We start from the raw sequence: 23460 nt of genomic DNA on the forward strand, positions 1-23460 counted from the left end.
GGAGGGAGGGAGGGTAGGAAAGCATGTACCTGTGTTCTTTCCCTGATTCCTTCTCATTTCTGAACTACAGGAGGCTGAGCCCCTTGGGCTTTGGTGACCTCCATTACTGGGGACTGTTTATTTGATGGTTGGTTTTGCTGTGCCGGGTACTTCCACTTGCTATCTATCATTTTGTAAAACACATGCTAACTTTTTCCTTCTCCTCTTTTCCCTGGGAAAATGAAAGAATAAAAGCTTATTCCTACTGATGAGACTGTCATCTCCTTATTAGAACTTCACGGTGCTTTTCTCCTCCCTTAATTTCCAGCTACTTGGAGTGGGACTCAGAAGTCATAGAAGAACAATTAAGTTTCCTGTTCAGCTATTTTGTTGGGAATAAATCTTGAAAGTTCAGTCCTCTTAGCACCTCATTACAGTGGATTTTTGTTTCTAGTTAAGGCCTCTCATCCTTCCCTTGGAAGCTGCCACATTCAAGAGGGGATTAGGAGCTTCGCATGCATAAGAATGGGGTTGCCTGTGGCACTGGCTGGGATGAAAGGATGGGGCCATGCTTTAGGGCATGAGACCCTAATACTTTGTCCCCTGCTCTTCAAATCCTTTTACAAATCTTAATTAATTAACCCCCTGCAGCACCCCAGGGAGGCAAATATGTAGAACTGAGGAAATTGAGGCCAGAGGAGATACTCTTTAACTATAAAAAAACGTTAGCTCTCCCCCTAAGGGAAGGAGAACTTTAAAAGAAGGGAAAAAAAAACTTGCTTGGAGGCATACCTTCTATTACAGAAAGTGCACAGAAACAGCAGAACAGGGGTAAGAAGTTTCACACATCCACTCCAGGCACTTTGTACCAAAAGTCTTAAGCTGACCAAGGAAGCTAGCGAGGCTGAAGCTTGCTTCCCAGGTGCAAAGCAGGAAGGATGGAAAGACTTCATGATTGGGTTACTCATCTCTAGAGCTTTGAAAATGCCTGGTAAAAGCAAACCTTTCATCAGAAAGAGTGGAAGACAGTAAATTGGGGGTTACTAGTGCAATATCTCTTAACTCAGTGAGAAGAAACTATTAAGGTTTTTGAAAATTGTAAAGGTCTCTTTCTGCTGTTTCTTAAGTTTTGAGAAAATCGAATTCCATATTTGTCAGTGCTTCAAATTCCTGTAACAGTTTTCTGCAAAGATTTGGTACATAGCCAATGACCTTGATTTTCCTATCGGGATCAACTGATGGCCTGCCTTTCTGTTATTTAATATTAGAAGTCCTTCTTAAGAGTAGAGCTCTTTTCTGGTTTCAAAACTTCCTTTGGGTAGGTCCTGAAAATGTGCAAATCCTAAAATCTCACTGCTTTACATCAGTACAAATGGACTGGTATCAAGTGCGTTTGTGCAATTGACTCGGACTGGGTACTTCCCAAACGAGTAAATGCACAAAGACCTATACATGGGCTCTAAAGCCCAGTTCTGCGGCCTCCCAAAGCCTTCCAGGGAACAGGACGCTGCCTTATGCCCTTAGATCTAAAATGCCCCCAGCAGCTGAGAGGCCCTTCCATTTCGGACGTGATCCCCTAATCCTTGCCCTGCAGTGTATGTAGCCCGCATGAGGCTTCACAATCTGGCTTTAATGACCTCCGCTTCCCCAGCACTTGCCCTCAAGCCGGGCGCCCACCCCATCGGTCACGTGAGCGCCCTTTCCTCCTCGATCCTAGCAGCACAAACTGCGGCCAAGGAAGCTCGTGCTGCTCCTCCGAGCCGGCAAGCTTGGGGCGGGGCCACGCCCACTAAGAAGCCGGGGAGGGGCGTGTCCCGGCGCCCAAGAATGACGCAATCTCTCAGCGCCACGTCGTGAAAAAGTGTCGGTCCCAAGGAGCAGTTGGAAAGAGCTGGGCGGAGCCGAGCAGGTTCTGTGTTCGAGCGGTCAACGAGAGGAGAGAGGTGACTGGACAGGGAGGCAGCCGTGGGAATGACAGAGGGGGCAATGGAACAGACAAGTGAGGGGATAAGTAATTGGGAGACCGCTGAGGTAGGGGGTAACGGGGTGACAACTGAAGGGTTAGCGACTGGGAGCTCAGAGAGTGGGGAACGGCCTGGGGGAAGATGGAGAAGGATCAGGGTGTAGGCACTGCGATATGGCAGGAAGCCGATTTAGAGGTTCAGAAAAAGCCAGTGGCGATACCGAGGAACAGGGGATAGGAGCAAGGTCCACCGAGCCAGGAGAACCAGGGAAAAAGCCTCAGCCCCACAGGTCATACTGGCTTATGTATACACCCCGGGTGGTGGAAAACTGGAGGCTTGGACTAGTGTCTTTGGATTCTAATGCTGGCTGCTCTCCACAGCCGGGGTGAATCCCTACAAGTTAGCTGTAGCTGTTTGCAAGCCCTGGTGACTTCCGATTCTCTTTCTTGTTTATCCTAGATTACGCAGCTTACCTTCTGCTTGGGCAAGAACTATGTCATGGATCAAGGAAGGACAGTTGTCACTGTGGGAGCGGTTCTGTGCCAACATCATAAAGGTGAGCTCACAGCACCAGTTGACCTGGCCAGTTGGGTAATTTTGTATCAAAACCTGTTACTCGAATTGAGTAATCCACAATGGTGAGTGGAATTTGGCAATGCAAGGTAACTCCCACGTCTACATTAATGTCAGGTTATTGTCCTAACTGTAACATTTTCAGGAAGCCCAGGACCTCCTAATCTCATTGGGCAGCATAAGATATGATATGTTAGGTCTTCCTTATGGAAAACCGATTTTTATTTCCCTGAAACTTTGAACTGTTATTCCTAGTGCTGTCCTCTGGAGTTAAATTAATTAATCAATCTTCGATGTGGTCGAGCATAATGGCTGAGTTTGGGCTTTGGGAACAGACAAAAATGAACAAAAGTCCTATTCTTTCATTTATTAACCATGTGACTATTTTTTTTCTTTTTTTTTGAGGATTAAATTAAACATACATAGAAAGCATTTAGTTCAGTGTCTAGGAGTTGTTTTTTTTCTTCCACAAACTATAAGAGAAAGTTTATTTAGCAGAAAGCCACAGAGGTAGAAGAAATGGACCCAGGAAACAAGCTACAGAGGCAAAAAGAAGGGGCCCTCGGAGCTTAGGGGAGAGAAGGATAAAGGTAACACGCGGGTGGGCAGGGAAGCCACGGGTGTGCTCCTCAGGCAGTCCTTAATTACCGCTATTGCTGGGCTTGTCTTTTAGCCATTAGAAGACTACAGTCACTGTTTCCTATACTCTCCCTTCCCCAAGTCTTCCCTCAGCTTTTTCTCTTAAGATTCATGGTAAGGTCATATCCTCTGCATGTAGTAGGTTTGAGATGGAAGCCAGTCTGCTTGGATTTGTTTTTCAGCCAGACTGTCAAGTAGTGTGTGAGTCAGTAAGCCTGTACCCTCTCACACACTAACACACAAATGCCAGGGTTACTCCTGCAGGCCAAGATATGGAAATATCTCCTCAGACAACCACTGCAGTCATGTGTTGTGAAGAACAAGCTGCATGGCTTATTTGGATTTTTTTTTTTTAAGGCTGCACGTGGAAACAAAAGTAGAAGGTGATGGATAGGTGCGGGGGAAGCAGTCTGTGAAGAGCCCCTCCAGTGAGGAAAATAGGCCATGGAGTGAATTTTTGCTGTGGTAGACAACAAAAGGTTGCTTGAAGCCAGATAGCAAGTTTTGTTTGGCCCCCAGAATCTCTTTTGTTTGCTTTGAAATGGCTTCTGGCATGTACATTTTTTATAAAAATCCTGACAACATTAGGCCCCATTTCTGAGTGCCAGCAGTCGGATAGAGCTGGGGAGTGAATGTCTCTTTTATGTGGCAGATGCTCTCTCCATTTGATCACGCTCAGCTTCCTTCCTGGGCCTTCCAGTTGGAGACTAATGAACCAAAGTGGTGGTCAATGACATATGGTTAAAAGATGAACTCTGATCACACACAGATCTTACTTTAGGTCCCCACTTTGCCTCTTAACTGTGCAACTTGTTCGAGTCACTTGACCTCTCTGAGCCTCAGTTTCTTCACCTGTAAAATGAAGATAATACTATATACTTTATAGATTTGTATGATAAAAAGACTAAAGTAAGGTATAAAAAGCCTAGAATAGTGCTTGATATGTAATGAGTGCTAATAAACATAAAGTAGAAATAAGCTTACTTAATACTCATTTATAAAGCTAAACTCTCAAAATACCAATTCCCTTCCTTGGAGCTTTTATCAACTAGCTCAGGCTTATCAGCTCAGGGTGTAAGGTCTCCCTTTATCTTTGAAGAGTTTGTGATGTATTCATTATTTGTCTAATTACTTCACAGGCAGGCCCAATACCCAAACACATTGCATTTATAATGGACGGGAATCGTCGCTATGCTAAGAAGTGCCAAGTGGAACGGCAGGAGGGCCACTCACAGGGTTTCAACAAGCTGGCTGAGGTGGGTGTGGTGGCAGGACCCAAGGTGAACTGTCTGTGGAAAATTGGATTATAGCTAGAAAACCTGAGTTTGCTGTGGTTTGAGAGTGTTTTTTATAGCTTTTTAAAAAAATTAATTGTCACCCAAGGATATGTTTATTGATTTTTAAAGAGGAGGAAGGGAGAAAGAGAGAGCGCGAAACATTGATTGGTTGCCTCCCATACGCACCGCAACTGGGGATTGAACCCACAACCTAGGTGTATACCCTGACTGGGAATCGAACTTGTGACCTTTTGGTGTACAGGACAATGCACCTACCAGCTATGCCACGTGGCCAGGGCTATAGCTGTTTGTTTTATTGCTTGCTAGCTTTAGGTCTTATAGCAACATTAACAAAAAATTAAATCATCCAGTGACTATTTACAAAATATTAGAAATAATATTTTGCCTTCTCTTACCACTTTTAACCAATCAGTAGTTACTTTTTTTCTGTGCCCCATCCCAACCATGTAACATATTCTAACATGACTTAACATTTCTAAAATTACATCAATAGCTTCAATAATCTTATTTTTACTTGACGTTTTGTCAAGTATTTTTCTAGATTGATATATAGCCTTTCTGACTATATATTTTAATGACTGTAGAATATTTTATCATCATAAAGATTTGACATAATTTCTTTAGCTACTCCACTCTTATTAAATATTAAAAATTCTTAGAAGTGATATTTCTGGAGCAAAGGTAAGGTGACTACCCTTACTAGTTTGCCTGAGTTTGAACGTCTGTCAGGACACTGGTCTTTCAGTGCTTAAACTGGGAAAAGTGCCAGACAGACTGGGACGTCACTCTAAGCAAAGGTCACAAACATTTTATAGGATTTTTCTGTTTTGTTTTGTTTTTAGAGTTTAAAGTGAAAGAGTTTATTAAGGAGACAGAGTGGGCTACTCCACAGACAGCATAGCCCAACATATTATGGTTTTTAATATCTATTTCAGACTGGAAAACACAAACAGTAAGAATGGAATATGTCAGTCTTTGTAAAACTAACTTTATTTATTTATTTATTATTTTAAAAAAATTATTTATTTTCAAGGGAAAGGGAGAGAGAGAAACATCGATTTATTGTTCCACTCATGCATTCATTGGTTGATCCTCGCATGTGTCCTGACTGCAGATTGAACCCGCAACCTTGGTGTATCAGGACGGCCCTAATCAACAGGGCTGAAACTCACTTTAAGGAGAGTAGAACTATGGCCTGTAGCTTCCTGGCGCAAGAACATGGCCTGATGCTAGAGCAGTGACATTTTTTACCTTGAGCAAGTGGCTTGGGGTTCTCCTTAATACTGTGTGGAGATCTTTAGGTTTGTTGACCCCAGCTCCTCCTTTTGTGATTAATTAAGAGGCAGTTTTGCCCAGGGCTCAGGAGCTTCAGCTCTGGAGTCACTCAGAACTGATTGGAGCCCCTGCTCTGCCACTTCCTGGCTCTGTGACCTGCAGTGAGTTACGTAGCTTCCTTTTGTCTTACCCTAGTTTCTTCGTCTGTTAAACAGGTTAGCAAAAATCTCTACCTCAGGAGATTATGTGAGAGTTAAACAAGATGGCACAATGAAAAGCATGTGGCACAGGCCCTGGCATAAAGGAAGTGCTCAGAAAATTGAGGCTGTTATTGGCATCTGTCTTGACTGAGGTTGGTCGTGGGTTCCAACTCAGGTGTGCCAGCCAAGACCCTGTAAGGTCCTTAGCCTTGAGCCTATTCAAGTGTCAGGTTCTCGGCAGTTTTCCGGAAGTGACAATGAATGGGTTTGTATGTATGTCTGTGAAGGAAGTAGTGTGAAGACAAGGAGCCTGGGGATTAAATGTAGGGGCAGAAGATGTTCGAACAGAATGAAGAAATAAAGCTGAAGAGCTATCACTGTAGATTAGTTTTTGTCGTTCTAGAACTTCATATGATGGATTCATTGTGGACTTTTGACACATTTCTTCAACTCTCTTAGCCTCAGTTTTATCATCTATAAAATAAGTATGAAAACAGTAATGCCAGTCTCAAGCAGTTGTTTGAAGAATCAGTTGAAATGGCGTATATGAAAACCCTTTGCAGACTCAAAGATGCACAGCTGTACAATTATTGATTTTATTCTTATAACCCATCAGCCTCTCAGTCTACTAGAATAAGGAGCTTATGCTGTGAATAACAATGCCTTGTGTTTTTATATTGTTCTCTAGCCACCTTGTGAGGAATGGATTGTGATCTCTTTTTAACAGATAAGAGTCCTAGGCCTAGAGAGGTTAAATGATTTGCCTGTGGTCACATAGCAAGTGCATGATGGAGCCAAGGACTAGAACTTAGTTTTTTCCTCTCTCAGTGAAGAGTTCTTGCCAGTAGACCACAATGGCATCAGCATAGTAGTACTCATTAAGTTCACATTTTTCAGTTTCTCAAGGGGTGGCTTTCTGCATATTTGGTTCATTATTCTGACAGAGCATTGAGTCGGGGCTGAGGCATCCCTTATTTCCCCTCCCACTCTTCCTTGTACCCAAGCTCCTTGTCTTTTCCCTTCTCAGACTCTGCACTGGTGTTTGAACCTGGGCATCCGAGAGGTGACTGTGTACGCGTTCAGCATTGAGAATTTCAAACGCGCCAAGAGTGAAGTAGACGGGCTAATGGATTTGGCTCGGCAGAAGTTCATCCGCTTGCTGGAAGAACAGTAAGATGCTGTCAGGGGCAAGAGCGAGTTCTTTTCAGTGCCTCCAGCCTTGCCCTAACCCTCAACTCTGTTATCTGAGGCTTATTTGAGGAATTTTGCACCCTTTTAACGTTAGTCAGGTCTCTACAGTGGCAAATATGACAAGCTAGGTTGTTGTTGTTGTTGTTGTTTTCAAAGGGGTTATTTATTTGAGGATATAAAGGTATTTCACAGAACTCAAGGACAAGTACAACCAACCTCAAGCAAAACTGAAACCAAGATTGAGATCCATTAGGTAGAGCCTCTTTGTATACTTCCTCCTCTCTGCTTTTCCTGCTTCGTGAGAACAGCCCAAGATGAGCTAAGTCTTTGCATCAGCCAACCTTAGATCAGATTTACACCTCAGGACCAATAAACAGTGGTCAGGAGAGGAGAGGGAAAGAGACATTGAAAAAGTCATTTTCTGATGTGCAGTCATCCCTAAAAAGTTACTATACTCTCCTGCATGTTCTCTTAGAAGGGTTGGGATGATGCATAAGAGGTCTTTATGGGGAAGAGTCCATACCATTGTTTGCTGTCATTAAGTTTAAGCTTAACTTAGGGAGCAGATCCAGAAAGGGACACAGAAAATTGATGGACTTTGTTTGCCTTGAAGTATGGAACCCTGTCCGAGCCAGACTCCCCAAAAGTCTTCATTATAATAATTCTCTGCCCAGCTCCTCCCCACACCAGGACCAGGACGATGAGAGAACAGAGAGCCTGGAGCCCCAGTAGAAGTAGGCCGAGAACTCGTCTGTCTTTTCTGTCCCTGTGTGGGTCAGTGTGTGGGGAGGTAGCCAGGCTTCTCTGTGTCCATTTTAGGGTGGTGAGACTCTGGGCCACAGACAGTGCTCCCTGGTCCTCAGCAGGACCCCTGTGGCTCAGAGTTTATATTCAAGGGTCTGGGGATGGAGGCATGAGGGTATATCCCATGTGTTCAAATTCTTTTGTACTTCACACTAATCTTTTTAAAGTACTTAAGTAGTTTGTCCCAGGCTCTGAATTTAACATGTATTCTCATTTAATATTCATATTATTCTGTGAGAAAGGTATTATCATCCCAGCTGCAGAGAGGAAGAAAGTAAAAACATTTAGTTGTGTATCCTGAATTACACAGCTATTGTATGAGACAGGCAGAGCCAACACAAACAGGATCTTTCTGATTCCAGCTCTGAGCTGTTGTCTACTACTCTGTACTCTTGAGAGACAGGAGGCAGTCTTACAGTTCCTGACAGATTAAGATGCATGGCAGTAGAGGTGCTGCTGAGATTGCTCTAATCAGTCAGTAGCAGAAAAAACAGTCTTAGGTTATGAAGTCCTGGACAGAGCAAGAAGAAACCCTGGGGGTAGTTTTCCAATAATGTGCCATGGGACCCTAGGGTTCTAGGAGCAGGTGTGCAAAGAACCTAGAGGAGATGGGGTATAGGGTGCTGGTTTGCATTTATCTATTTTATATATTGGACTTCTGTTTATGATGATTTGAAGAAAGAGTACTTTGTCTAAAATAAGGTTGGAAAGCCACTGGCCTAGTTCATGTTAATCTGTTGGGAAGCTAAACCGTAGTGAAGAGAAGAGAAAGGCTCGCCCGTGGTCACATGGCAAGCTAATGGCAGAACTACATTGGGAACCTAGGTCTCCAGGCTCCCCACTAGGACATTTAAAGCAACTTCTGATTTATAGACCTCACTTAAGTCATGCACCTGATGCCTGAGAATAAGAACATCATGTACTTTTTCTCATTCAACACAAGCCAGTCCAGCAAGTATGGCTGGGACGGTTACCCTAGTCTACAGAGTGAGGGACACTTAGGCTAAGAGAGGCTAAGTGGTTATGCAAAGTCAGCTAGTAAGTAGTGGTACTAGGACTTGAATCTAGATATTCTTATTCACATGCTGTCAATGAGACAAATATAGCACAGAATATGTAAAATGCAACCTGCCAACAAGAATGTATGAGATGGTGTCATGTGTGGTAAAGAGTTTGGATTTTCAAATCAGACTCGGGTTTCAGTCTTGACATAGCACTTGATGTCCGTATGATTCTGCCTGACTAGCCTATCTGAGCGTCAGTTTCCCACTGTGGAATGGGGAATGTGGTGAGCTCCTTTCAGAATTGTTGAGGGGATGCCGTGAAATAATACAGGTGGAACAATGCCTGACACACAGGAAAGCACTAAGAAGCTGGTAACTGAGTATCACCTAAGCACCCTGCTCTCTCCAGCTCAGCAGGTGCTGTGTCCCAACCCTGCCTCCTTTCCCCCAATCAGGGAGAAACTGCAGAAGCATGGAGTATGCATCCGGGTCCTGGGTGATCTGCATTTGTTGCCCTTGGATCTCCAGGAGCTGATTGCACAAGCTGTGCAGGCCACCAAGAACTACAACCAGTAAGTTTTCAGATTTCCCCTTGGGGACCTGTATCCGTCTTCGACTTTATACAGCAGCCATGAAGGGATGTTTTGGGATGCTTAGAGACCTTCTCCTCCATCTGCAGGGCAGACCAGAGACGGTTCTGCAGTACCATGTTATGTGTGTGTGTACCCAACACATACAGTTTCTCATCTTCCTTCTTCGTCTCATGTACTTCAGCACCCCCCACCAAGGGATGGGGTAGGAATGCAATGGGCCTTACCCCTGCCTCTGAAGACAGTTTCTTCGAGAAACTCTTTGTCCCACTCCTTTAACCATGGATAGGATGAACTTGGGAGGTGATGCAGATGCAGAAGGGAACAGAGTTCAGTAATCCAAACTTCATTTTGTGTGGCTTTGGAATATAGTTTATGTTTTGCAGTGGATTTGTTTTGCATCAAATTTTCTTTCTGTTTTCCTTTGTTTGCGCTAATATCACAGTGAATTCCTTTCCTCTGTAAGCGGGTTGGTAGAAGAAGGGTAGCGGGTTGGAAGGGTAATAAGGGTCATTTAGTACTTGTCTTATTACAAAACTAGTAACATGGTTATTCCAAGAAAACTTGGAAAATGCAAAAATTCTAAATCTGACCTTTCAGCGTGTCTGTGGTTAACATTTGGTGTGTGTTTCTTCCAGGGAAGGGATGCCCTGGAATCAATGGTTCCAATCCTTAGTCCCTGTCCTTCTTTGGTAAATTATTCTATTCTTCCTTCTCAGGTGTTTCCTGAACGTCTGTTTTGCATATACATCCCGTCACGAGATCAGCAATGCTGTGAGAGAGATGGCCTGGGGAGTGGAGCAGGGCCTGCTGGATCCCAGGTATCCCTAGTTGTTTAGCATGGTAACCGACAGGGAAAACAGATATGCACCGAACCATGATATCCCTCCTGAGTCATGTACTTGAGTCAGAAGTCAAATCAGGCATGCATGTGGAAAGATTTGAGAAGAGTCCCCTACACTTAAGAGCTTAGGATTGACTTATTATAGCCCTCTTTAGAATTTCTCTGTGTTCGCTGTACACCAAGAAGCCCCAAAGAAATGGCATAACAGGTAGCAACTCTGTGGTTTTCAATTAAAAATGGTACTGTCCTGGCCCTTTGGTAGTGTTTTTTCAAGAATGTTTTTTAGGCCCTAATTGGTGTGGCTCAGTGGGTTGGGCTTCCTGCCACAAACCGAAAGGTCACCAGTTTGATTCCTGGTCAGGGCACATACCTGGGTTGCAGGCCAGGTCCCCAGTTGGAGGCGTGCGAAAGGTAACCCATTGGCTTCTCTTGTACATCATTATTTCTCTCCCTTTCTTTCTCCTTCCCTTCTCCTCTCTCTAAAAGTAAATAAATAAAATCATTTTTAAAAAAAGAATATTTTTCAGTAATGCAGTTTGTTGGTATAGTCCTGTAGGTCTCCTATATTACAGTTTTATGCAGGATAAAGGTATTTTTCAAAATGAAAATTGTTCATTATTAGCTATATAATAATATAATATAATAATGGGTACCTAATTATTAGAGCTGGGAGTACTTTAGAAGCCATCTGTCTATTCAGTTCCTCTCATATTATTATGGTAATCTTTGGTAATAATACTAGTAAACTAATAAGATCAATAATAAAGGAATAGTAGCAAAAAATAACCCAGGCAATCTGTTATGTTTTGTTTTTTATTAAGTCATTAATCTCATATGTGAGAATCTTTTCTCTGTTTCATAGATGAGAAAATTGAGCTCAGCATTGAAGTTACTTTCTCAAGGTCATTCTGCTAGTAAGTGCCAGAGCTGGGACTCATATCTAAAGCTGTCTGATTCCAGATTTCTTGTCCTTTACCTCTGTTATATGGGGTCTTAGGAGCCAGGATATTTTGTGATTCCTTTCTCAGGTATAATTTGATTTACCTGGGAGACAAAATTAAAAATCAAGAAGTTGCTCGGTGAGAATGGAATTAGATAAGAAGGAAAGAAGACAATTTTTAAGGCCATTTTATGAATCCTCCTTTCCAACAGCAAGGTGATCTTTCTGTGTCACATAGTTTATTCATTCAGTCAATTACTTATTCATTCAACAAATATCTTTTAAGTGCCAACTAAAGGCCAGGCACATTGCTGTACATGGAGGATAGAGTGGTAAGAATAAAAATCTATATTTCCTGTTCTTGTGGAGTTCTGGTAAGGGAAACAGATATTAATCAAGATTATACAAATTAGCATAAAATTATAATGGTGATAAATGCTATAAAGGCACTAGTGCATGGTACAGGAATTTATAATGAGAGAAATAGACCTGGTAGGGAGGGTACCCCCAAGGAAATGGTAACTGATCTAAGAAAGAAGAAGAAGCAGTGACTGGGGAAAGAGGCAGTAGTGTGAGCAGCTTGTTGGTTGCAGAAAGACTGTTGGAAGGCTCTTGTCATAATTTAAGTACAAAATACCTGGAAGGGAGTTTGGATTGGGTGGTGGTGGTGGATTAGATCAAATAGACTACATCGAGAGCTACCATGAAAAAGGATGTGTTAATGGTTTTTGACTTACGAAACAGTGGATGATGGTGCCCCTCACTGTGGATCCTTGAGAAAGGATCCAGTTTGAGGAAGGTCAGGGGTTTGGTTTGGGATGTGCTGTAGATATTGAACATAGATGTCAGTTGAGAGGAGATCATCTGTGTAGGTGGTACTAAAGCAAAGAGAGGGCATGAGGAAGCTAAGGAGTCTAGAGGCAGATGAAGAGAGGGCCTAGGATCGAGTTTTGAGAAACTCTTTAAGGTTTTATTTATTCTCAGAGGGGAAGGGAGGGAGAAAGGGAGAGAAACATCAATGTGTGAGAGAAACATCTTGGTTACCTCTTGCACTGGCCCACAACCCAGGCATGTGCCCTGACTGTAATTGAACCGGTGACCTTTTCGTTCACAGGCCAGCACTCAGTCCACTGAGCCACATCAGGCAGGGCTTCAGAAACTCTTTAAGTTTCACTGGCTAGGTAGAGGAGAATGAGCGTAAGGAAAAAAGAATGAACAACCAGAAAGGAAGGAAGAAAATGAGGCAATCAATTTACAGAAGCCAAGAAAAGGGGGAGTTTGTTCTTGTGGATTAGGAGGGGCGTGAGCACTGGTGGGAACAACAATGCTGTAAGGAGGTAAATTAAGATGTGGACTGAAAAGTAACTAGTGGGGAAAAATTTGAGATACTGAGTAAGTTGGCAGGGTGGAAACCAGGTAGGAAGATGAAATATATAAGTCGATGAAGGCTATATAAGTAGAAACAAGTTATTGGTAACTTTTCTAATTCTTAGCTTGGGGGTGATTTCATATTTGTTCATTACAATATTGTGTTTTATAATTAATGTTTCATATAGTCTTTTGTATGAATGAAATAATACAGGTGATCCTTGAACAATGTGGGGATTAGGGACATCTACCACCCACATAGTTGAAAATCCATATATAACTATAGTTGGCCCTCTGCAACCTTGGATTCCGAACCGTGGATTGAAAATACAGTTGACCCTTGAACAGCATGGGTTTGAAATGTGCAGGTCTACTTATATGTGGAATCCATCAACTGTATTTTAAAAACAATAAGGGATATATTAAAAAAATAGTAAGGGGCAAATGTTTATGCTAGAAAGAAAGCTATTTAGCAAGCAGATGTAATATGCATTCATGCCTAGGACTAGATGATCTTGACTCCTAGTTCAGCGTACTTTATTCCTCATACCACAGCCCAATAACCGCTGACTTTCATTTTTTAGAATGTAGTAGAAGTGAGCCAGCTCAGCTGCGTAGGTTCAGGAAACAAGTTACAGAGGCAAAGGAAGGGCCCTTGGAGCTTAGGAGAGGGAGGGGCAAAGGTAATACACCTGGTGTAAGAAGAGGGGGTTGGGAAAGGCATGGGCATGCTCCAGAGAGGGAGAGCGCAGACCTTTATCTTTCTGTTCCTTGTCCAGCCTGTTTTCCCATATCCATTTTCTCTGCCCTGCATGGTTTAGTAACTTGCCTATGTGTGGTTAGTCATGCAGACATGGTATGAGCTGGGCAGGGTCACCAGTGTAAGGAGGTTGATGTCTCCACCCACAAGCTCAGGAAGCTTGGTGTTCAGCTTAGGCTGGGTTATTCAGGTCCTGAGGCTGTACTCTTCAATTATTCAAATTTAGACAAATCTGCATTTATAACAGTGAGTCAATGATTTAATTACAATTAAGGTCTACCCTTCCAATCGCTGTAATTTTTCTATTCTCTCATTACCAACATCCAACTCCCCATTTTCCTTTCTTCCAGATATATATTTTTTCATGTTAATGTTAGATTGTTTTTTGAGTCTGGAATTATAGAAAAGGGTTTAGGTTGAGTATTGATATAAAGGATAGTTAATAAGCTTTATCACTGAGTTACCTCGAGCAGGTCACTTGACCCCCTGTAGACCTCTGTCTTCCTCTAAAAATAACAGTGTTAATAATACTAATAATTGCTAACATGTACTGAGCATTTACTCTTTGCCAGGCATCTGCCAAGTACTCCGCATACATTATTTCATTTACTCCTTAGAGACTATGAAGTAGGTACTGTTTTTATCCCCATCACATAGTTGGCAAAGCTTGGGGCCAGGATTTCAACCTGGCTCCAGAGCCTTGCCCTCTTATTCTCTATAGTATATGAGTGCCATATAAGATGGTTGAAATGAACAAAAACACAATATAAAAATAAAAGTTACTAACTAATATTTATTGGATCTTATTATGAGGCAGGCACTAGGCTGTGTTTATCACACATATTCTCATTTAATTTTCATATAAGGTAGTGACTATTATTTGCCCCATTTTATAAGATCAGTTAACTAATGTTTAATAAGGTTAGTTGACCTACCCAAAGTAACAACATACACTAGTAACAACATGGAACAGCCTGGACTCCAGCTCAGGTCTATTTACCTCCAAAGCCTGTGTTTTTCACCATCTTCTTTATAAATTATATGCTAGAGAAATGTACTATGTTGTTATCACAGGGCACGTTTCCATGTATCTCTGTACCTTCTAGAAAGGATCTACCTTTCTGAAATAGTACTGAGAACACATTAATACATTCTTACTCTCCCTTGTTCCTGATGTTAGGCCATTCACTGTCTTGTTAACATTCATTTTACCAGGTCTCTCTTCCAGAGGCTGTTGCCATATTTCCGATTATAGGTTTTAAACTGATTTTAGTTTAGATTAGGCATTTCCTGAAACACAATTTATTAGGGAGGAGCCATTATCTTGATGAATACGTGTGCCCATATTCTTCCAGAAGATGTTCTACTTTTTAAAATATTGTGATAAGATATACATAACTAACAGTTTACTATTTTAACAATGGTTTTTAATTTTTTAAAATTGATTTTTAGAGAAGGAAGCGAGAGACGGGGCGGGGGGGGGGCATCGATTTGTTGTTTCATTTATTGATGCAGTCATTGGTTGATTCTTGAATATGCCTTGACCAGAGATTGAACCCACAACCTTGATGTATCAGGATGATGCTCTAACCACCTAAGCTACCCAGCCAGGGCATAGTTTAACAATTTTTAAGCATACAATTAAGTGGCATAAAGTATATTCACAGTGTTGTATAATCATCACAACTATTTCCAGCACATTTTCATCATCCAAACAGAAATACTTCTGACAAAAGTAGTGATAAGCCATGATAGGGAGTTCGGCCAGTCATCATTTAAACACAAATCTAATAATGACAAATATAACAGAAGAAATCACATGGTAAACAGTTTATAACCTGAATCATGCTTGTCAACTTAATATTGCAATAGGAGCACTTTTCTATGTCTTACAGTTTTTTAAAAAGATTTTTAAATTTATTTTTAGAGAGAAGGGAAGGGAGAGAGAAAGACAAGGAGAAAAACATCAGTGTAAGAGAGAAACATCTAGAGGTGGTCTCTCACCCCAACCAGGGACCAATCCTGCAACCCAGAGCATGCTGCCAAGACAGACTCAGATTATCAGGGAAATCTGAACCAGAGCCCTTCTGATTGCATAGTCATGAATGAATATTGTTTCCCATGTGATGGTACAGAAAATAAAGCTCCCTCTGTGGTTTGCAAAAGAATGACTGAGAGATGGAGTAACTTAACAAAAGGCACAGCACTAGTAAGTAAAGAATCTTGTTTTGAACACTCAGCCTAGATCTCTCTGCTTTTTTTTACTGTATTCCCAGAACAATGTTTCCACCAAGAAATTTTATCTTCTAGAGATGTAAATTTTGCCTTCACAAGATGCAGCTCTTGGAGATTTCAAATTCTGCCTCTGGGTACTTGGAAGGGAAGGTAAACAGTGTTCTTGGAACCAGCAGACACCAGCCTTGCAAGTAGTCTCTTTCCAGGGACACAGAGTTTTCCTTAAGATAAATGGTGCCAGTCCCCATTCTTCTCTATTCCTTCTTCCTTCTAAGTGTGTCTGGGAAAGTAGCTGTAATCAAACACGGGAGGGCTGGTCATTTTGCTGTTTTTTTCCCCTCAAATCCTAAGTAATGTGGATTTTTTGTAATGTTTCAAGGTCCTCATGACTTAAATTTAAGGTTTTAAAAAATGTTCTCTGTAATAAATTCAGATAACAACAGAAGTACGTAAAGTAAAGAGCGATCATTTTTCCTTCCTTCCTTATCCAACCTCCCAAAGGTAATTACTGTTGATAGTACGGTGTGTGCCTTTCTAGTCTTTGTTCTTTGTTCATATACACATATATGCACATGCCTGAGTATTTGAGTATGTATCTCCACACTTTTTTTCTGAAACTTGCTTTTCTCTTTTAATATTAGATTTAGACATGTTTCCAATCAGTGCATTTAGATTTATCTCTATAAAAAGTTGTATAGTACTTCATCAAATTGCAGGGTCAGAAGGTATATGCATTTTAAGAAACAAGGTGTTTTAAGTGAAGGACAACACATTCTAGTGGGTCTATCTGGTTTTAGGGCCGTGGCTATTCATACTTTGGCCAACTAATCATCTTCTCTGAGCCTCAGTTTCCTGATCTATCAAGTGAGGACAGGAATACCTTATGTAGTTGTGAGGATTCAAAGCATTAATTAATTTATCAAGCATTTGTTGAGGGCCTTCTGTGTACTAGGTAGTATTTATCAATACATTTGATGGTATTCTATAATCTGAGAAGTCTTATGTAAGGAGGTTCACTGTGAGAATGATCTAAAGAGAGATGTGTGCTTATCTTTGTCTCTTTCCCACTCACCTCAGCGATGTCTCTGAGTCTCTGCTTGATAAGTGCCTCTATACCTACCACTCCCCTAATCCTGACATCCTGATACGGACTTCTGGAGAAGTGAGGCTCAGCGACTTCCTGCTCTGGCAGGTAGGTAGTTTAGAACCACCATTCTGTTTGTCAGCTGAGAACTGCTATTGCACCCACAGAATGGATTAGAGGGTCTCATCCCCACTTCCAGCTATTCTGACACCAGAGAACCTTGTGAAAGAGGGGACCTAAAATCTAGAGAAATGTCTCTAGGCCATGCCTGGTAACATTTGCTATCCCTTTCTCACCTCTCCCTGGCTGAGTGAACCTGTGTGGTCCTTGCTCTCTAAAGATCCTAGAGTGGGGAAAAATCAAGGCTCTCCAGCTGTGATGAAAACGTCACCTGTGCCCTTGTTCAAGGAACTGGATTTCTGACTTTCATTCCTGCGTATAATCTGCCCTGCTAACCTGCCAGGTACCCCAACCCCTCTGGGCTAGAACCTTGCTTTGCAGTTACTAGTTTCTATCCTTCAGAATAAAGGGTTGTGTCTATGCAAGCATAGTCCACGGGATATAAACTCAGTGCAAATGCTTTCTTAGCGGCTGTTGTCTCTCAGCTCAGTTCCCCCAGGGTCTGTAGTCCCCCAAAAGCTCATAGTCAAGTAAGTTTGTCTTTGCTTCAAAGTCTGTTATCACCTGTTAACTCAGTCCCTGGGTGCACACGACAGGGGAAAGTCTTTATTCAAGAAGGGGTTGGAGGGAAAGATTCAACTTGGAAGCAATTCACATGATAAAGTTCTAGAAATTTTAATAGACCATAGTCTTAAAAATGAACTAACAAGATTTAGCTACTGAAGATACTTCCAGTATTTGACTATATTAAAAGAAGTATAGTGTGCATCTTACGGTTTTGTGGCCAACTCCGCTGCTCATATCATGTCTGGAAAGTATATCTGGGCACTGAGTTTTAAGAGATTACTACATGGTAAACTAAAGGACTTACCAGAAGAGGCCAACTTGGATGGCAAGGAATCTGGAACTCACGTCTTACAAAGAATGAGTGAAGGATAGTGGTCTGAAAAAGGGAAGCATGATGACATTTTTCCCTTGGGGGAAAAAAGATATTGAGTTCCTCCTTTGTCCTGGGATAATTGCAGAAATAATCCCTATTGTCTTGAAATTTATAGTTTGTTGGCAAAGACAAACTGAACAAGTCATTACAACTTTAGCAACAGATAACAGGCAGCTGTAATCTAACTTTCATTTGAGAGAATGTCACTTTGAGGAAGAAACAAACTTCTTCCAGAGAAAAGACCTGAGACCATGGTAGAAGTTCCAGGGAAGGTGACATTGCTTTAGCATAACAAGCCACCCAACAACAAAGGCTATCCTCCTTGAGGCACTGAATTCCTTCCTTACCCCTAAAGATATCAGCAGTGGCTGTCAAGACTATTCCACAGGGAATCTCATATCAGTGACTATTTATATATATATATATTTATATATAAATTTATATTTATATTTATATATATATAAAGAGAGAGAAAGAGAGGTGTTACGTTTATTAAAGCAGGGGACAGTGAAACAAAGGAAGGGTCTAGGATAGAAGAAGCAACAGGGGAGAGCCTAGGTGGTGCTTTGCTTTGGCTCCCCAGAAATGTTATAGGAAAGAAGTGAGCCACAGTAGGGTTGCTGTTAGCTCACTGAGAAGTCAAAGAAAAGGAGGCCTTGGAGACAGGTTCAGTGGGTAGGCCCAGGACGAGCTGCTCCCTGGTTGCAAGTCTCCTGGGGACCCTTAGAGTTTAGGAGAGAGAAGTAAAGATGCACACATAAGAGGGAAGAAAGGCATGAGCATGCTTCAGAGAGAGCCCACAAGTATTTATTAAAGTTCATCCAGCTCTGCTCCGACTGCTTTATGTATATTAACTTGTTTAATTTTCATAGTATTTAAAAACTAGGTAATTTTATTTCCCAGTTGTACACTTGAGGAAACTGAGGCCCAGAGAGGTTAAGTAACTTGCCTCAAGTCAAACAGCTGGTTAATGGGGGAGCCAGAATTTAAAGCCAGTCTGACCCCAGAGCCTATGCTCTAAACCACTGTGCAACAGGCTGTTACTTAAAAATAACAATGGCAGCTACCGTTTGTTCATTGTTGACTTTTATCAGATACCGTGTCTCCCAGATGATAAGGACCAAGAGCCAATAACATAATCCAGATGTTATTTCATAGACCTAAATTTGGCTCTTAGAAAAATCCTGGTAGAAATATTGGTCTAGTCTTGTTTTAGTTCTGTTCTGTGTTGCTACGGGCAGATGATCTAACTGCCTGAGAAGACCCTTCCCCCGTCAGTGAGTGAATCAGGGCTGCCTGTGCTATCTCATCTCTGGGCTTCTGGGTCCTGTTCAGCCTGTTTCTTCTTTGGAACCCTGCCCAGGGATGTGTCCAGCAACATGTTACTAAACTAAACTCTCTTCCTCCTCCCCTTTCCCAGACCTCCCACTCCTGCCTGGTGTTCCAGCCCGTTCTGTGGCCAGAATACATGTTTTGGAACCTCTGTGAAGCCATCCTGCAGTTCCAGATGAACCATAGCATGCTTCAGGTTAGTTCCAGGTAAACTGTAACATTCATCAGGTATGGTTCTAGGTGAACCATAGTGTGCTTCAGGGCTGGCCTGACTGGATGCGATGGAAGAAAAGGTGAGCAGTGATTGACCACCTACTATATATATACCAGACACTTGCTAATAAGCATGTTAATAATGATGATAGTAGCTATCACTTACTGTGTATTTACCATGTGTCAGGCACTGTGATTATTTTATATGCACTATCTCATTTAATGGTCCCAAGAACCCAATGAGGTAAGTATTATTAGCCGCATTTGTGCAAATGAACAAAATTATTTAATTAAGGACACAACTAGTAAGAGACAGAACTGGGATTCAAGTTACAAATCTTTAATCATTTTACTACGGAAACCCAGGAAAGGATTCTCAGAGAGATGGGCCATTATTCCCTGAAGGTATTTAACATCAATCACCAAATCTTGAAGTAGGTTTCATTAGGAGGCAGAGTCACCTGCATCTGATTAGGACTCATAATGACAGTTGTGTGGTGGTGGCAGCTAATATGGAGTGTCTACTAAAGCACTTCAGTGTTTTTATATAAGTTTTCTTATTTAACCCTTCTCAAGAAGCCACCTTAGTGGAGACACCAAAGGAACTTCAATCTGCTGTGTGACCGAGGGCAGATCCCTTCCTGCCTTCTGCCTCATTTTTGAGTGTCCTTGTCTAAAGTGAGGAGGCTAGAGCAGATGGCCTTTAGGATTTCCCCTCAGTCCATCATCCTAACAGTAAGTTGCCAATTCCTGGCAGATAGCGTCCAGGCTCTGCCTTGGCTGCAGCCTCCTTGCCCGGCACTTCTGGAAGAAGCTTTAGCTTCATGGAGTGACTTTAACTAGTTCTGTATTTCCTCCCTGTGTGTCTGGGTGGTCCCATCTTTCCTGTCCTGCCAGAGCAGAGCCTATTCAGCCATACCCACAAGGGGTGCTGATAGAAGAATAGCTAACCCAGTGAGGTGGATACTGTCACCCCCATTTTGCAGATTAAGAATTAGGCTTGGACTGAAGCATTTGAGATCCTGCTTTTGGCATGTGTCATCAGTTTGGTTCAAATAAACTTATTTTAAAAAATAAAATAATTAGGCTTAGAGAGGTGAGAGTCCTTTAGACAGGAACTTCTTGACCCCCAGTGCTCCAGGAGGTTTCATGCTGACCTGATCAAGCTCTTCAATCAATTTCCTGTGTCTTTGCCCATTATTCTCACTACCTGATATTCTCCCCCTTCCCATACACACACCTTTATCCAATTTCTCCCCATTGGTTAAAACCCATCTCAAATATTGCCTGTCCGTGAGGTTTCACTGCTCCTTAACCCTCATAGCCATAATTTTTCTCTCCTCTGAGTTGCATAGCCATTCTTTTTTCCTCTGTGATGACCATTACCACACTCTACCTTATATTATGGGACTTTGTGTAGAGATCTGTGTCCTGACCAGCCTTTGAGCATGTGAGTTGCTTAGACTGTATCCTGAACATCTCCATATCCCCCAGTAAAATTCTGTACATAGGACCCAGGGTTCCCCCTGACCAAGGCAACTTCTCAAGCCCATTTATGTCTTCATAGCTCCACATGCGAGCTCATTATCATAGCAGAAGACTACCCTTGAATGCCTAGGGGGGAATATTCCAGAATTTTCATTTATGCGGTAAGTCTTTATTGCTGAGAGGCCTTAGCAAAGCACTTCCTTATTCTCAACTTCCACATCTATCTCCAACAGAAAGAAACCTTCCTAGCTCTGTTGCAAGGGTCAAGTGCTTGTGCACTTGGAAGGTATTCCTTAAAGAATGAACAGAGCAATCCAGTTGTTTACAGGCCGAGTAGGACAGAGACATGTACACAAATACTATAATATCAGGTGGAATTATATGGTAAGGGTCGTCAGGGAATAGGATGCCAAGTTGGCAGCAAAGCAGTTTCTCTCACATGGAATGGGTTTGGCAGAGGAGCTCTGACACAATGGTTCTGCGGCCAGTTAGAGTGGCAGGAGCAGAGTGCATCAGTGAAGAAGAGCAGGGCCTTGGTTCTGCTCCAGAGGGATTTTTCTCTCCCCACTAGCATCCTCCCTGCCCTACTGGGATCACATGCTCAGTCAATTGAGTATTTCACATGTACAGGGCACCCCAAGTGCCAGAGGAAAAGCCACAGTCTGCTCTCTAGGAATTTGATTTGTCCAGAGACACAGGGTATAACAAATGCTGCCAGGGAGTATGATCACCTACCTGGTGTAGGACTAGTTCCAGGAGCTCTGGGGGTTCAATGGAGCCTTAAAGGGCTTATTTTCTAACTGAAAAAGTGGACTTTGGACTATGGACATAAATACCTAGTCTACTAGGCAGAAAATGGTAAGTGGCTTAAGAGTGTTGAACCTGCTTCTTACAGTGTTCACAGAAAGGTCATTTGCTGACAGAGTCAGGCTCGTCCCCATAAGGGAGGATGACACTCTTAGGGTGATCTGGAAAGCCAAAGGAAATGATGCCCCAGATGTGTCCCAGGCAGGAAATAGAACCTTTCTTGCAGTACAGAATAGACAGTAATAACATGTAGAATTGCTGTCTCCGTTTGAGTCTGCTAATATGCTAAAGAGGGTTTTGCTTATATAGTATTATCTCCAATCCTTAAAACCACTTTTCAAAGTAGGCACAACCCCCACTTTACAGATGAAGAAATGAGGTTAGGAGAGGATTTACCCAAAGCCATAAAGCTAGTTGGAGGAACCAGAAGTCAGATCCATATTTGCTGGTTCCCTTCTAAGTGCAAACCTGAGAATTTCAAGAAATAGATGCTTCCACACAAAACAAACCAAGATAGATCCAGAACTTCCACTGCCCTCTATGTACAACAATGGGCACCACCCATCACACACCTACTGCCAGACTGGGCCAAATCTGCTGCAAACTCCCACTGTCCCACTTAACTTGGCCTGCCCTGTACCCCACCCCCTACCTTCTCCATCCCAGTTCCAGCCACACCCAGTGATCTCCCCCAATCCCCACTTTTCTTTAGCAGAAGGCCCGAGACATGTATGCAGAGGAGCGGAAGAGGCAGCAGCTGGAGAGGGACCAGGCTGCAGTGACAGAGCAGCTGCTGCAAGAGGGGCTCCAGGCCAGTGGGGACGCCCAGCTCCGACGGACACGGTTGCACAAACTGTCAGCCAGACGGGAAGAGCGAGTCCAAGGCTTCCTGCAGGCCTTGGAACTCAAGCGGGCCGACTGGCTAGCACGTCTGGGCACTGCATCAGCCTGAGTGAGGCTGGCCTCCTGCTACTCTGCCCTGCCCTCTGCTTCCAGGGCTCCACTCCCCTTTCTTTTCTTGAAGGGTACCTCCCTCCTGATGATGAATTGTGTTCCGTTTGCTTGGTGGGGAGCCCCGGAGGCCCCAGTTTATGCTGGCCATAGATACCTTTGGGTTGCCTGGGACAGTGGCCTCTTGGGAAGGTTGAAGGTGAAAGTCTCCCACAAGTACACTAAATGCAGCTCTGGTCACCAATAGGTTTAGAGAGCGGGGAGTCCCAGCTCTGCTGTTGCCTGCTCCTTTCACAATTGTCATCTCTACCTGTGCTTCCAGATACACTTTTTTTTTTTTTCCCCACCAGAACATCCTTCAACACAATTGCGGGGAAGAAGTCTCCCCAAAACCCTCACCATCCATCTTAGCCTTCCATGTGACTTTCACAAAAGATTTGGCTCCACCTCAAATCTGCTGGTAAATAGCTAATAGGCAGCCAGCGTCTTTGGGCAAGGAAGGAGAGGGAGAGACAGAAAATGTGCCCATCTGCTGATCCTCCTTGCTTGGCTCTCCACCTGGGATTTGCTATTGAATCTCTACCCCCTCCCACCATGCACTGCTGATTGCTCACTGAAAGGCTCAGCGCCCCCAGTGGCGCAGAAGCCAGGCCGATGATTACAATCCAATTACCTATTGTCGACTCAGCCCACACAAGCTTTCCTCCTCCTCTTGCAGGGCATGGGTACAGGTTCCACTCCCCAGTGAGATAGGCCCCCACTATGACTCCAGGGTAACAGAAGGACCTGTAGGCCCTGGTGAATCTAGTCCAGCACATGCCTCCTTTCCTGAAACACATCAGGACCAAGAACAGAGAAAGA

At 42.8% G+C, this 23460-nt stretch overlaps 1 protein-coding gene across 3 annotated transcripts; it reads left to right on the forward strand.

Annotated features, from left to right (window-relative positions):
- The first annotated feature begins 1806 nt into the window (after nt 1–1806).
- DHDDS (dehydrodolichyl diphosphate synthase subunit) lies at nt 1807–22695 on the forward strand. Of its 3 annotated transcripts, none has more exons than XM_090268854.1 (9): nt 1807–1922; nt 2403–2499; nt 4295–4411; nt 6956–7098; nt 9383–9499; nt 10237–10338; nt 16742–16856; nt 19229–19336; nt 22361–22695. In XM_090268854.1, the coding sequence occupies exons 2-9, from the start codon at nt 2437–2439 to the stop codon at nt 22598–22600; spliced, it is 1005 nt and encodes a 334-aa protein (XP_090124980.1). In that variant the 5' UTR covers nt 1807–1922; nt 2403–2436; the 3' UTR covers nt 22601–22695. The 3 variants fall into 3 exon arrangements, with proteins under 3 accessions (XP_090124980.1, XP_090124982.1, XP_090124981.1); XM_090268856.1 differs by having other exon boundaries at nt 22364–22695; XM_090268855.1 differs by having other exon boundaries at nt 1922–1978.
- Nucleotides 22696–23460: the final 765 nt, after the last annotated feature.

This window comes from Furipterus horrens, unplaced genomic scaffold (genome assembly GCF_987537825.1).
Source record: "Furipterus horrens unplaced genomic scaffold, mFurHor1.1.pri manual_scaffold_3, whole genome shotgun sequence".
NCBI classification, from domain to species: Eukaryota; Metazoa; Chordata; class Mammalia; order Chiroptera; family Furipteridae; genus Furipterus; species Furipterus horrens.

Coding starts and splice junctions, on each gene's coding strand:
- DHDDS (XM_090268854.1), top strand. CDS start 2,437: ATGTCATGGATCAAGGAAGGACAGTTGTCACTGTGGGAGCGGTTCTGT. Junction 2,500..4,294: donor TCTGTGCCAACATCATAAAG/GTGAGCTCACAG, acceptor ATTACTTCACAG/GCAGGCCCAATACCCAAACA. Junction 7,099..9,382: donor ATCCGCTTGCTGGAAGAACA/GTAAGATGCTGT, acceptor TCCCCCAATCAG/GGAGAAACTGCAGAAGCATG.